This window comes from Arabidopsis thaliana (assembly GCF_000001735.4).
Source record: "Arabidopsis thaliana chromosome 1 sequence".
NCBI classification, from domain to species: Eukaryota; Viridiplantae; Streptophyta; class Magnoliopsida; order Brassicales; family Brassicaceae; genus Arabidopsis; species Arabidopsis thaliana.
In genome coordinates, this window is record NC_003070.9 from 29,563,342 (window position 1) to 29,575,805 (window position 12,464).

The following is a 12,464-nucleotide window of genomic DNA, read 5'->3' on the forward strand; positions in this document are numbered from 1 at the left end:
ACCTTTTTCTTAGGAAATGCGTTCATGTACAATCCACAATAATTTGTCCGTATTATGTTTGGTGACTTGCTTAGGTTATAGCATTGTTTAATTTCGTCCCATTTTGTCACCATTCAAAAATATAATATGTGGACAAAACTATAAGTTATGTCTTAGGTTGTTCAATTAAAGAGCTCGTACAATAGCTTACTAAATTTGGCCAAAGGAGAGACAAAAACCACGTGAATTCGGATATTTCGAGGTCAAATTCTTAGGTTTTGTTGGCCACTATATATTACGCTACGCAGTGCCAAAATTATCAACATACGTGGAGCATAACCGGTCCGGTTAGATCTCAAAACTTACCCCACTTCTGATAAGATTCTAGACCGGACAATCTATAAAGGATTGCACTCGATACGGAGGATCTGATCCTACTAAGGGTTGTTCCCATTAGGCGAGACGTTAGGACCGGCTTTATATCCAAGTAGTCCAGTTAGGGTTGGACAGGGGACCGGTTAGGACCGTCTAGTATATAAATTGAAATAGACATATGCATCTAGAATATGACCTCAATACGGAAAAGGAAAAAAGATCTCAAAATATTGAATTTTATCAATATCCAGATTTCTAAAATATTTAAGACATTACATATTTTTTTAATATCAACTTTGATATTCAAAGTACAGGAAGCTTAAAATTCAGTAACATCTCTAACAAATGAACATTAAATTGAGAAATATCGAGGTCCAAAACCTGTTTTTACAAGGATCAAACCGGGCCAGACTTCTAGAATTGGTCGTAACTGACAATGTGAACCGGTCCGAATTTTGGAGTTAGGCCAGTTTAGTACAATAATTGTAGTTGGGCCTATTTTGTTGGGCTCGAGACTTTTCTCTTTTAGAGAGACCCTCTAAACGGAAAAGAGGGCCAGTGGTGACTTCACGAATATCTCTCTTCAGACGTGGTTTGCTCCAGTCCGGTGAGCGCGGCGCCGAGGAATAGAGATTGATTCAGCGACAATGGCGATTAGGAAGCTTTTGCTTCTTTTGAAACCGATTGATCCGTACCCATTCCTTCAAACAGAAGGTGCATCGCTCATCAAAAATCCTCAGGTACTAATTAATTACCTTCCCCAAATGCGTCTCATCTCGATTTTGAATCCCGATCATGTCTATTTCGTTTTGTATTGAAGTTGTTTGATAAAATTCACCACAGATTATAACCGAAACGTTGACATTTACGTGAAAAAGGAACTCTTTTTTTGGGTTCTTATTGGGAATTTTGAAAATATTCGTATCAGCAGTGTTTACTCATATGTATACAAATAAGTAACTAAGAAATAGCTTAGCTCAAAGACCTATGGTTGTTAATGTTCTAGTTTGTTTTCTCGTGGCTTTTAATGGAAATGGGTTTTGTTTTGTTTAACAGGTTCTTCAATATCTAGAAAGCAGGTGCAAAGTACACAAGAATGCTATCAAGTTTTGTCAGGAAATACTAAGTAAGAAGCCTGTTGAGTGGAAACCCATTTCACGTAACGACTTATCGCATCCCATTCGTGATGTTGATATGGTCATCACCGTGGGTGGAGACGGTACCCTCTTGCATGCCAGTCATTTCATTGATGACTCTGTTCCGGTTCTAGGAGTCAATTCTGACCCAACACAAGCTCACGAGGTTTTGTAGCCCAATTTTTCTCATATTCCTATATATAAAGAATGTAAAAAAGAATCTAAGTGGTTTGTTATAACTATAGGTCGAAGAACTGAGCGATCAGTTTGACGCTAGTAGAAGTACTGGTCATCTTTGTGCTGCAACTGTCGAGAATTTTGAACAGGTAGAGAAATAGAAAGGGAAGAACGTTAGGCAACCCATTTATGCTCTTACTTGATCCTTAGAATATGCAATGATTACGCAATTTTGGTTTGAACATTCAGCTATTTGTTCACAGGTGCTGGATGACATTTTGTTTGGCAGAGTGGTTCCTGCAAAAGTATCGAGAATATCATTGAAGTTAAATTCAGAAACTCTTCTTTCACATGCACTTAATGACATTTTGATCGCACAGCCATGCCCTGCTGCGGTTTCAAGGTTCTCTTTCAAGTAAGAGCTCCTACTATTAAAAACCATGCATTCTTTTAAACCTGATTATTTTGTGTAGACATAATCCCTCGTTTGGTCAGTTGGATAGTTGTTATAAGCATTGGGTTTGGTTTGGTTTGGTTTGGATACCGTTTTGTAGAAACTACACCTAGAATTTTGAATGGTTTATCAAAAAACAGGTTTTATTCGTTTTTCCCCTTTTCAGATTAGTATGGTTACACCTGCATGTTTGGATATGGAATAAACCATCAGTTCGGTTAAACTGTTGGACATCCCTTTTATATCCAACAGTTATGAATCAATGTTCTTTACAATGTGTGCAGGATTAAGAACAAAGATGGTGCGAGCAGTCCAAAGACAGTGAACTGCCGCTCAAGCGGTCTAAGAATCTGCACAGCTGCTGGTTCAACTGCAGCAATGCAGTCAGCAGGTGGGTTCGTGATGCCAATGTTGTCTCGTGATCTACAGTTCATGGTTAGAGAGCCAATATCTCCTGGTTCAACCGCTTCGTTAATGCATTCGACCTTCAAACCAGACCAATTCATGGACGTTAACTGGTATTCAGACCACGGGACTATCTACATCGATGGTTGTCAGGTTCAACACAGCGTGCAGCTCGGAGATACAATCGAGATATCATCGGATGCGCCAGTCTTAAACGTTTTCTTGTCACACGGCATATCTCAGATCAGATCAAGGTACTAGAATTGGTACAATGGTAGATTTTGTTCATAAAGTTAGAGTTGGTACACATTAAGAGCCCACTTGTCTGTAGATATGGTAAAAGATTCCTTGGTCCGAAAGATTCGTTGATTCTTGAATCTTTGGTGCTTGAAGAAGTTTAATTCAAGTAGCTATCTTTCTCCTACCAAGAACGTGGATGTGTCTAATCCTCTTGAATAAAACTTATATTTAAAGAAAAATAATATCAAAATCATCTAGAATTCATATCTCATTTCCGTGCAAAATGTTAATTTTGGGAAAATATCTTTTTCAAAATGGGACCTTATTAATGATTGATTTATTATTGTCCTTTGCCTGTTAATTGTATTGTCTATGGCTTGTGTTGTTGAATAAAGATCTTCGTCTTATGTAGGTCCGAATCATCTTCCTCTACTCGTAACCATACGTGGATTCATATAATCTTCATAATGAAAGATTTTTCTGAAAATGCATGAACCGGGACAAAATTTTCTATATCATAACAAAAAAAAGTGGTCAAAATGAATAGACAATCGTTTGAAACTTAGATATTCTACTATATTCTACTTGAAACATACATATCAGTCACTTTCAGCTTATAATTTTATTTTATTTTTATAAACTTTTCTCTTCTTAAAAGATCTAGAAGCAAAAAAAAGAGCTAAAAATCATTTTTCTTTTCTTTTGGGGACCTAATATTTGTGATCTTTTGATTACAATACAGCTTGAGACAGCAAAGACGGTCTCCTGCAATTAAGACACTTGTATTTAGATTTTTCACGTGTCTATCCATTGTTCACTCATATACTATAGTCTAAAAATAAATATCTCCTTTTAACGCCTTCATATTTCTAAATCTACCCCACCACTTTCAAATAGTGCACTGAGACCCTCTCTTTTTTTTTTGATAAGAAATCTTCCTAAAATTACCACTATTTATTATTTTACTAATATAAATGATATTTTCCAACAACGACTTATCTAGAAATCCAAATGATTCAACTAATTTTATTTAGTCAGAAATTATAAATAATCACATTTTCCGATGACAAATAAAAATCAAAGAAGTTGACAACAACAACAAAAAATCCAAAGAGAAAACGTATGAGTTGCTTAAACCATAAACCTCAAGCTCAAAATTTTATCAACCTTATAAAGTTTCGTTTTCTCGAGATTTTGAATCTTTTCAGCTAAAAAAGATCACAGCTTTTTGCGTTTTCTGGATGAGTTTGAGATAAGAGAAGATGAAGATTCAGTGTAACGTTTGTGAGGCGGCGGAAGCGACGGTTCTATGTTGCGCCGACGAGGCTGCTCTTTGTTGGGCTTGCGATGAGAAAATTCACGCCGCTAATAAACTCGCCGGAAAACATCAGAGAGTCCCTCTCTCTGCCTCTGCCTCTTCCATACCCAAATGTGACATTTGTCAGGTCTCATCATCTCTTTGACTTTTTCTCTCGATTTACAAAATCTTTGATCTGATTTCAGATTACCCTTGACTGAAATTCTCAATATTTAGAGAAAAGTTTGAATCTTTTTAGGATTAGAGAGGCCATAAACCAGTTTTTTTAGTTCTGATTCTGTTAGTGTGTTTTTTCTCAAATTTGGGATTTTTGTGTGTACAGGAAGCATCTGGATTCTTCTTTTGTCTGCAAGATAGAGCTTTGCTATGTAGGAAATGTGATGTTGCAATCCACACTGTGAATCCTCATGTTTCAGCTCACCAGAGATTTCTTCTCACTGGAATCAAAGTTGGTCTTGAATCTATAGACACTGGTCCTTCTACTAAATCCTCACCTACCAATGATGATAAAACCATGGAGACCAAACCTTTTGTTCAATCTATACCTGAGCCTCAAAAGATGGCCTTCGATCATCATCATCACCAGCAGCAGCAGGAACAGCAGGAAGGAGTTATACCGGGAACTAAAGTCAATGATCAGACATCGACAAAGCTTCCTCTCGTAAGTAGCGGATCAACTACTGGAAGCATTCCTCAGTGGCAAATAGAGGAGATTTTCGGGCTAACCGACTTTGATCAGAGCTATGAATACATGGAGAATAATGGATCATCTAAGGTAACAGTTTTGTTATATCTAGTATATGATCAGGATTGATTTGAGATCTTTTTTGGTTCTTGAGACAGACGTTCTCAAGATGAAACTTCTAGATAGTGCTTGTCTTGGGAAGAAATTGGAAAAAGTATGATGAATCTTGTGGCTTTTGGATTCATTTCTTTTGGTTCCTCATTTTCTAAGCTCGATTCTTTGTTACAGGCGGATACTAGTAGACGAGGAGATTCAGACAGTTCTTCGATGATGAGATCTGCAGAAGAAGATGGAGAAGATAACAATAACTGCTTGGGAGGTGAGACATCATGGGCGGTTCCACAGATTCAGTCTCCACCTACAGCGTCTGGTCTAAACTGGCCTAAGCATTTTCACCACCACTCTGTGTTTGTTCCGGACATAACTTCTTCAACTCCTTATACCGGTTCATCCCCGAATCAAAGGGTTGGGAAACGGCGGCGACGGTTCTAGCATTTGTAATTATCTTTTAGCCGCTTGAGAAAAGAGATTGGCAGCTTTCTCAGTAGATGTAAGATCACATAAATGATTTGGAAACTTGTAATGTAGTGATCTGTGAGAGTCGGTGTTCTTTGTTAGCTGAAAAAACAAAAAGATGTTTATTTGGTTGAAGATTATAAGGGGTTAAATTACTAAGTTATCAATTTGGCTTAACATGATTTTTCAAAAGGTGTCTGTTCTATTTTGCGTCATGCTTAATCATCTTGTTTACTATCCCTGGGGGAAGAGTTACATCAATTGACCAATTCAGTTAAACCGGGAAAAAGAAAAGAGAAATACCGTTAAGTTTGGACTAACCGAAATTAGAAGCAGTATTCATAAACCAAAAATCCAAAAGGCAAAAACACTATGAGACCACTATGCAGATTGAGAGAGCCAAAATTTATACATCACATTAAAGTAGAGTAATCATCAAGTATCCAATCCTAATTCTAAATTTGTAGAGCTCATAAAAGAAAAATGAGAAAACAGAACCTCTTGATCCAAACTATATAAAAAGTTTTATCTATAGTTTCTCAGTTGCTGCCAGAAGCTGGAGCACTCCAGTTTGGTGGAAGACGGTCGGAAACAGGCAAAGCCGTAGAAGTGGGCAAGTTTCGGACATTGATATCAAGAGGATACAATCTATACTCAATGTCAAGCTCTCTGCAAATTTTGGCAATCTCTTCAACAAGTTGAGACCTTCGAGCCCATTTCTCTCCCATATCTTGATGATTCATTCGATGTGTTGGCCAAACCGCAATTCTCACGCTGTTTAATGACTCCATGTCTTTGAATACTATCATTGGCGCTGGATACCAATGATCCTTCTTGCCCTCAATGTAACTATCACAACAACGAATGCAGGTAATGAAATACAAGAATTTTCAGGTATTAAAATTTGTGAAACTGTGATTCCAAATTTGCAATGTACCTTGTGATTCTCTGTTTGATGAGTATGATTTTCTCAGCTGGAGTAGTAATGTGGATGGAGAATTCGATACCATCTCCCATATCAGGACTACGGTAATAATTTCCGATGGATTTAGTCCAGAGAAGACTGTTCGGGTACACGACTTTCTGGTTATCAAATCTCAAGAAAACTGTTGTCAATATGTTCATCTCTTCCACAACCATCTGAAACAAGAAGTTTTTTAAACATTAGAATTGAAAAATGAGAACTATTAGTTACTAGTTTTTTGAAGTTACCTGGACTCCATCAATTTCACATCGATCGCCTACATCAAACGGATGTATCACAAACAAGTAGATGATAGATTCAAATACTATCTTGCACATGTTTCCAAATATGAATGCTACAACCACGACTTGCGAGCTCATGACGACGAGGAATTTGGTGGAAGTGATTCCAAGTATGATAAGCCAGATAACAAGTATGATGATCCCAACCACGATATTCACCATCTTGTGAAGCCTGTTTACTGCTGTTTTGGTGTCGTTTAGGGTCAATGCAAGAGCTCTTCTCTCTCTAAAAGCATTCACCTGTGAAAAGGTTGTTGCACATTTTCATTAATATCTGAATTCATTAAAGAGTGTAAATTCATTCCAAATTTCTTACCACCCAGTTTTTAAGAGATGACTTGCTGATCCTGTTCGTCTCAGATGCTCCTTCAAAGAGACTTAAAGTCTTCAAAGCTTCGTCATCTGGCAGAAACCGCATTATGTCGTTTGCATAGATGAACCTAAATGAGAAAATAAGCAATTGCTACTGGTTAGTATCTATAATGCAATACTATTGTAAAGCCTTTGTATAAAGAAAAAAGTGATTTTCTTTACTTTGATCCTGGCTTAGCAACATTATGAAAGATCTTTCTTGCAGCGAGCTTTGCCTCAAACTCACTTCTAATTTGGTTTCCTTTATCATCATCCAAGCTTGGATCCTGAAGCTGTTCATCCAAAGTGGTAAGTGATCCATTCCGGATTATATTCATCAGCCTCTTCATTTTCCATGCGGAAACATTCTTAGGATTCAGCTTATGAAGGCTATCGATCGTAATCCCTTTGTTTTCTCCTCCTCCCCCTCCTCCATTAGATAGAACATGAGAGAGAAACGGGCTTTTCCCGGTCTTCATTGGACTTTTCTGAGCTCCTGACTGAATCTCAACACCCCCTGGATTTTGAAACTTCTTAACCTCAACACTGATTCTCTCTTCCTCTTCCTCATTTTTTTGGATCTCAATCAAAGGAGGACCCGAGAGCGTCTCAATCACATACTGAGTAAACAAAGACTCTTGAATCCTATCGAAGTAAGTGCTCATATGAAACGATGAAGCAAGAACTTTGACCAACAGTGTCTTCACGAGCCACAACAAGAACCCAACCAACAAACACACAAAGATCTTAGTCACAACACGAAGCGCCTTAGTGTTTGCTGCTTTAGCCACTTTCTCATCAAACAAGAAATGCCAAGCCAGTAAAACAAGTCCTAACCATAAGCAATTCTGCACCGCTTTTCGGACACCATAAACGAAATACAAAACTCTTTTCCTCAAAAGAAAGTTCCTTTCGATAAAGAAGACAACAATCTTCACAATCCAGCTCGAGACTAACCTACCACAGATCAACACTAAAACCATTGACTCCCATTTCCATAGCTGAAGTTCCCAGAGTTTCTTCTTACGCAAGGAAGGTATCGCAAGAGTGCAAACAAACCCAGCTATAATCAAAATCAAACTCAACCATTCCAACACAATCCATAGACTAAGTTTATCTTTCCTATACTCTTCTGGTAAATCCTCTGCTGCAAATGGATCATCTTCTTCTTCCTCACCTTGAGTCTTAGGGCTTTTTCCAAAAAAACCTGATTTCATCTGCCCGGATTTCGGAATCCGACCCGACTTCATATCCGCCGTTTGCGGCGGCAACTGAGGCGTTGGCGGATCCGAAAGACGTGACCTAGTTCTCATCTTAAGTAAAGTGCTAGAGCTTCTCTGAATCGGAGCATTATTACCACTACACTTGACAACTTCTCCATCATCGTTATTGTTGGTATTACTGCGACTGTCTCGTCTTCCCACGGGGTCACGTTTTGTAGAAACTCTCGGAGATTCCGATACCGGAGTTAAACCTCTAGATTGAAGCTCGTCCATACCTAAGTCCATATCTAAACAAATCTCACCGGAAGCTTGCTGTTTATGGAGAAACTGACCAATCAGCTTCGTGGGAGGATCTTCGCCGCGACGAAACTCAAAACCCTCATCTTTTTGTTGCTCCCCCGTCGTGGCGGCGGATCTATCAGAATCAACCGCCGCAGCATTATGACCTTTGTTGAGGTTACCTTCACCATCAGTCCAAAAATCGTAGCTTCCGTCTCTCCATATCTTTCCTACAGTCTCTCCGGAGACTCCATTGTTGTTTCCGTTTTCACCGTCGATTTTGACGATAACTTCTCGCCGGTCAGCCGCATCAACGGCCATTACTCAAACAATCCAGCGAAATCTAGGTTTAGCGTACACACCAACGATTAGAGAAGGAAAGCAAAAAAAAGAAAGATTTAATCACACTTTTGGGTAACTGTGAAAGCAAGAAGAAGAGAAAACGCTTTTATTTGATCAGAGCTGGTGATGACTCTTTGTGAGAAAAGAGAGGGTAAGTAATAAGGAAATAAAATTATCTAATTAAAGTATGACGCGTGTAAGCCAATCGCTACCACACAGCTACAACATCATCACTTTGAAATTTGGACGACACACAGAGATCCTCTTCTCCCTCTCTCTCTCTGTGTCTTAATATTATTATTTTTTCAATACCAAACTTTGGCAAAGTTCGAGAAGAAGATGGGAACTTACTCACGGCGAACCATTTAGGTTTTTATTATTTCGTCAAACTTTGGCAAACTAATATTTGTTTAGTATACATTTTGTTTTAAGGATATCGTTTTACATATTTTGTTTGATTCTACGCTAGCATATAGTATTTCAAAAAAAAATCAAATTATTCCATTTTTGGTATTGTTTATTAGGTTAGGTTTGTGCCTTTGTGGGGAAGGGACATTCGTCACATGTATGAAGGACTCACGCAAAACGATGAATATTGTATTTAATGGCTTAGTTAGATGTTGTCGTAATTAATAATAGGTTATTAATTTTTAAAGTAGTTCTTTTAGAACTTAATAAAGAATTAAGCATATTTTAGAACTAGATCAGTTCCAGAAATAAGAAAGTTACAAACTTACTACTATTATCGAGACAGTAGTAAACCCATGTTAGAGAATTTAACCAAAAAAGTGAAAAAACATTGAAAAAAAGTAAGAAAAAGGGCAAGCAAGAGTCTTCTTCAGGCGCGCCGTGGCGGACATTTGACTTTAAGAAAGAAAAAGCGAGATTTGCGCTGCGGCGGTGTAAAAATCAGTCGTAAAATACACGCGTTTGAGGAGCGCGTGTGAATTTTGACACTTGTCAGCTGTGTGTTAGACAGATGTTGCGGCCCATGGGCCATTGTCGTATCTTATTGCGGACCACAGGTTCGTAGAAGCAACGCATTGTATAATTTTTCTTCATGTTTCATAAGTCTAAAAGTAAACAAGCCTGTTAAGTCTCGCTGTCTTGTTTAACAGCTAGGCCGATGGATGCATTTTTCTCTAGAGGCTTCTAAATTAAAATTGGCCACCAGAAACACTATCTTATGCAACGTCGAGAATATTGCTAAAGATGACAGGAACAAGACATAATAATGACAAAAAAGAAGAATGTATTCGAGAAAATCACGACTCTTCGACGACTTCTTTCTCAACCAATTCTTGGTACTTTGTTGTTGCCTTTTCTTCAAACTTTTTTCTTACATTTTCATCACTACTTTCTCTATTTGCTACATAACTTTTTTTACATGTTCTTCAATTTATGATGTCGCAATAGAATTTGGACTTCATGTGAAGGAAATAGAAGAAATCACGTGAATGGATCCCTAAGCAGAAGAAATTTTATAAGTTTCTCTATCTACGGGACAATTGCAAAGGCAAACTTAATTCACATAAATATCATCCAATAATTGCTAGACAATGGTCCCAGAAGTTTTTTCCCCTCATTGATGTTGGACTACTAGTTGTACACAACAGAGTATAATTTATAACACCACTGAATACGTAAGGCTGTGTTTAACAATATAAAAAAAGAATCTAACCTCACTGAGAATACATGACCTTCGTGGCAGGTTTTACTTGACCCAGTTCTGGAGTATAAACTGTTGCATCAAAATCGCCACAATGCTTCCCAAGCTTATGTTGATCACGTTGACTACATCATTGTTTAGCTACACATAGCAAAATAGTGACTAACATGAGACAGAATACAGTCGAGATCATTGCATTCTTGTTTAGTTGGTAACTAATTGCAAGGAATGGATTCATAAGACGAAAACTTCAAAATTCTGTATTGAATGGAAATCGTTTTCCACTCAAGCCAGTTATCTATCAGTCTTTCTGCAAGAAGTGACGGTATATTCATTTGATTATCATCTTCTTGCATTGACAACAAGTAGACAGAGTGAGATCAATAAAACAAAAAGAAGAGAGTTCATTGAAGTGAGCATACCCATTTGAATCCTTCTTTGTCTTGAAAAGAAGCACCTATTATGCTCTCTCCAAGATTGGCAATCTGGGAAGCTAGTACACATACAGCTGCTTCTGGAGGAGTTATCTGTGTTCAAGATATCAAAAGGAAAAGAAGTTTAAAAATCGTGTAATGATAACAGTCTTTAGTAGCATAAAGAAGCTGTGAAGGGAAATTTTGGTAGCAAATAACACTATTACCTGACCCAGGAAGCAGCCAACAGATGCAAGAAAAAATGATGCTAAAAGTCCAGCCAATGTTCCTTCAAGACTCATAGCTCCCTCTGTTCCTCTTGGTACAATCTTAAATGTCGTAGCTAAATACCTGCGAATTGGCAATGGTTAGTAAGATCATTTCAGTTGTCGATTGGATTCATGTCATGACACCACAAGTCCATGCCATACATCAGACAGAAAACAGACACAGACCATAACAGAAGAGGCTATAGCTGGATAACAGTAGCATACTCACGTTGTTTTTCCATAAGCTTTGCCTATCTCGCTCGAGACAGTGTCAGATACTTTAGTGCAGAAACTGGAAACAAAACCAAGCCGGAAAAGCTGGGAAAAAGCTGCTCCTCCCACTTGATATATTGAAAGAAAAGCACAGACACAACCAGCAGCACTTGAACCAATCACACTGCGTGGTCCTCTTCTACCCTTTCTCTTTTCGGCCACACCTTGTGCTTCCTTTTGCGTCATTTTAACCTTCGTTGCCGCTGTTCCCTGTGATATTGTAAATCATCTAAACCAACTTCAGCGCCAGAATCAATTGCAAATTTACTGTTACTATTTCCAGCTCTGGGGTGAAACACGATATTGAAATCTAAAACTTAAAGCATTGCAGAGAAAAGACTAAGTATCTCAATGTTGAGCATGATCAGAAAAAGTAGCTCCTTAATCTGTAAACGTGATTTAGGATCTCTAACACGTCCACAATTCCTAAATTAAACAATAACACATCTAAAATCTAAGGACATTCTTCATTCATCAGCTCGAAATCAAAATCAAAGCAGCGAATTTCTACGTTCTAAGAGTCAGTTACCGAATTACATTCAGGTTGATCACAAATGCACTTACTATGACGAAGTAAGCAGCGACTAAGAGGAAACCAGCAGAGCCATAAGCTCTCCAAGTTAAAGTACCAAGCAAAAACGCGGCGGCGATCCCAGAAGCGGACAATCCGGTAACAAGAAGCGGTGAACCGAGAACAAAAATCAATAAATTGTTAGCCACAGCTGATTTCCAAGTTGGTGACGCCGATTGAATCAGTTTCATCGCCTCCGTCATCACTCCTTCCATCGATGCAGCCGCCGCCGTAGCACCGTCGGCTCTACTTCCCGACGAAAGCATTCCGTTGGAAAGTGGTTCCAGATTACGTCGTCCAAATCTGTAAGATCTAGCGAATGGAGAGGAAGAAGAAAATCCCGAGAATTTTGGGAATCTTAGTGGTAAAGCTGATCTAGAAGAATTTAAGAGTAGAGTTGACGAAATCGTTGCCATGACTTAGCTTGCTTCCGAAGAAGACCTTTCTCTCCTATTGAGAAAAA

The 12,464-nt window shown here is 38.3% G+C and overlaps 4 protein-coding genes across 7 annotated transcripts; 2 read left to right on the forward strand and 2 right to left on the reverse strand.

Moving 5' to 3' along the window:
* Positions 1-899: 899 nt before the first annotated feature.
* Positions 900-3,471, forward strand: NADK3 (NAD(H) kinase 3). Of its 2 annotated transcripts, NM_001334835.1 has the most exons (6): positions 908-1,094; positions 1,411-1,656; positions 1,736-1,816; positions 1,931-2,082; positions 2,406-2,780; positions 3,179-3,429. In NM_001334835.1, the coding sequence occupies exons 1-6, from the start codon at positions 1,002-1,004 to the stop codon at positions 3,258-3,260; spliced, it is 1,029 nt and encodes a 342-aa protein (NP_001321203.1). In that variant the 5' UTR covers positions 908-1,001; the 3' UTR covers positions 3,261-3,429. The 2 variants fall into 2 exon arrangements, with proteins under 2 accessions (NP_177980.2, NP_001321203.1); NM_106506.3 differs by having other exon boundaries at positions 900-1,094; positions 2,406-3,471.
* A 50-nt stretch (positions 3,472-3,521) lies between these two features.
* Positions 3,522-5,590, forward strand: LZF1 (light-regulated zinc finger protein 1). 2 transcript variants are annotated; one of them, NM_001198499.1, is made up of 4 exons: positions 3,765-4,211; positions 4,407-4,859; positions 4,924-4,983; positions 5,058-5,474. In NM_001198499.1, exons 1-4 carry the CDS (start codon positions 4,029-4,031, stop codon positions 5,319-5,321), a joined length of 960 nt encoding a protein of 319 aa, NP_001185428.1. In that variant the 5' UTR covers positions 3,765-4,028; the 3' UTR covers positions 5,322-5,474. The 2 variants fall into 2 exon arrangements, with proteins under 2 accessions (NP_565183.1, NP_001185428.1); NM_106507.4 differs by lacking the exon at positions 4,924-4,983 and having other exon boundaries at positions 3,522-4,211; positions 5,058-5,590.
* Positions 5,591-5,619: 29 nt separating this feature from the next.
* MSL6 (mechanosensitive channel of small conductance-like 6) lies at positions 5,620-9,231 on the reverse strand. Its single transcript, NM_106508.3, has 5 exons — positions 7,146-9,231; positions 6,928-7,051; positions 6,558-6,851; positions 6,283-6,485; positions 5,620-6,194 (listed from the first exon to the last, which is right to left on the reverse strand). Exons 1-5 carry the CDS (start codon positions 8,783-8,785, stop codon positions 5,885-5,887), a joined length of 2,571 nt encoding a protein of 856 aa, NP_177982.1. The 5' UTR covers positions 8,786-9,231; the 3' UTR covers positions 5,620-5,884.
* A 1,084-nt stretch (positions 9,232-10,315) lies between these two features.
* AT1G78620 (integral membrane protein (Protein of unknown function DUF92, transmembrane)) lies at positions 10,316-12,460 on the reverse strand. 2 transcript variants are annotated; one of them, NM_106509.4, is made up of 5 exons: positions 11,995-12,460; positions 11,387-11,640; positions 11,116-11,239; positions 10,898-11,002; positions 10,316-10,616 (listed from the first exon to the last, which is right to left on the reverse strand). In NM_106509.4, the coding sequence occupies exons 1-5, from the start codon at positions 12,415-12,417 to the stop codon at positions 10,521-10,523; spliced, it is 1,002 nt and encodes a 333-aa protein (NP_565184.1). In that variant the 5' UTR covers positions 12,418-12,460; the 3' UTR covers positions 10,316-10,520. The 2 variants fall into 2 exon arrangements, with proteins under 2 accessions (NP_565184.1, NP_974171.1); NM_202442.2 differs by having other exon boundaries at positions 11,968-12,453.
* Positions 12,461-12,464: the final 4 nt, after the last annotated feature.

What these genes read in the sequence shown, in the direction of transcription:
- LZF1 (NM_001198499.1), top strand. Translation starts at nt 4,029, where the DNA reads ATGAAGATTCAGTGTAACGTTTGTGAGGCGGCGGAAGCGACGGTTCTA. An exon ending in AGAATAATGGATCATCTAAG is followed by an intron (nt 4,860 to 4,923) that starts GTAACAGTTTTG and finishes TTGGTTCTTGAG; the next exon opens with ACAGACGTTCTCAAGATGAA. An exon ending in TTGGGAAGAAATTGGAAAAA is followed by an intron (nt 4,984 to 5,057) that starts GTATGATGAATC and finishes TCTTTGTTACAG; the next exon opens with GCGGATACTAGTAGACGAGG.
- AT1G78620 (NM_202442.2), bottom strand. Translation starts at nt 12,417, where the DNA reads ATGGCAACGATTTCGTCAACTCTACTCTTAAATTCTTCTAGATCAGCT. An exon ending in AAAGCTTATGGAAAAACAAC is followed by an intron (nt 11,240 to 11,386) that starts GTGAGTATGCTA and finishes GCCAATTCGCAG; the next exon opens with GTATTTAGCTACGACATTTA. An exon ending in ACAAAGAAGGATTCAAATGG is followed by an intron (nt 10,617 to 10,897) that starts GTATGCTCACTT and finishes TGCTATGTGTAG; the next exon opens with CTAAACAATGATGTAGTCAA.
- MSL6 (NM_106508.3), bottom strand. Translation starts at nt 8,785, where the DNA reads ATGGCCGTTGATGCGGCTGACCGGCGAGAAGTTATCGTCAAAATCGAC. An exon ending in GTTGCTAAGCCAGGATCAAA is followed by an intron (nt 7,052 to 7,145) that starts GTAAAGAAAATC and finishes TTTCTCATTTAG; the next exon opens with GTTCATCTATGCAAACGACA. An exon ending in GTGAAATTGATGGAGTCCAG is followed by an intron (nt 6,486 to 6,557) that starts GTAACTTCAAAA and finishes TTCTTGTTTCAG; the next exon opens with ATGGTTGTGGAAGAGATGAA.
- NADK3 (NM_001334835.1), top strand. Translation starts at nt 1,002, where the DNA reads ATGGCGATTAGGAAGCTTTTGCTTCTTTTGAAACCGATTGATCCGTAC. An exon ending in ACCCAACACAAGCTCACGAG is followed by an intron (nt 1,657 to 1,735) that starts GTTTTGTAGCCC and finishes TTATAACTATAG; the next exon opens with GTCGAAGAACTGAGCGATCA. An exon ending in GTTTCAAGGTTCTCTTTCAA is followed by an intron (nt 2,083 to 2,405) that starts GTAAGAGCTCCT and finishes CAATGTGTGCAG; the next exon opens with GATTAAGAACAAAGATGGTG.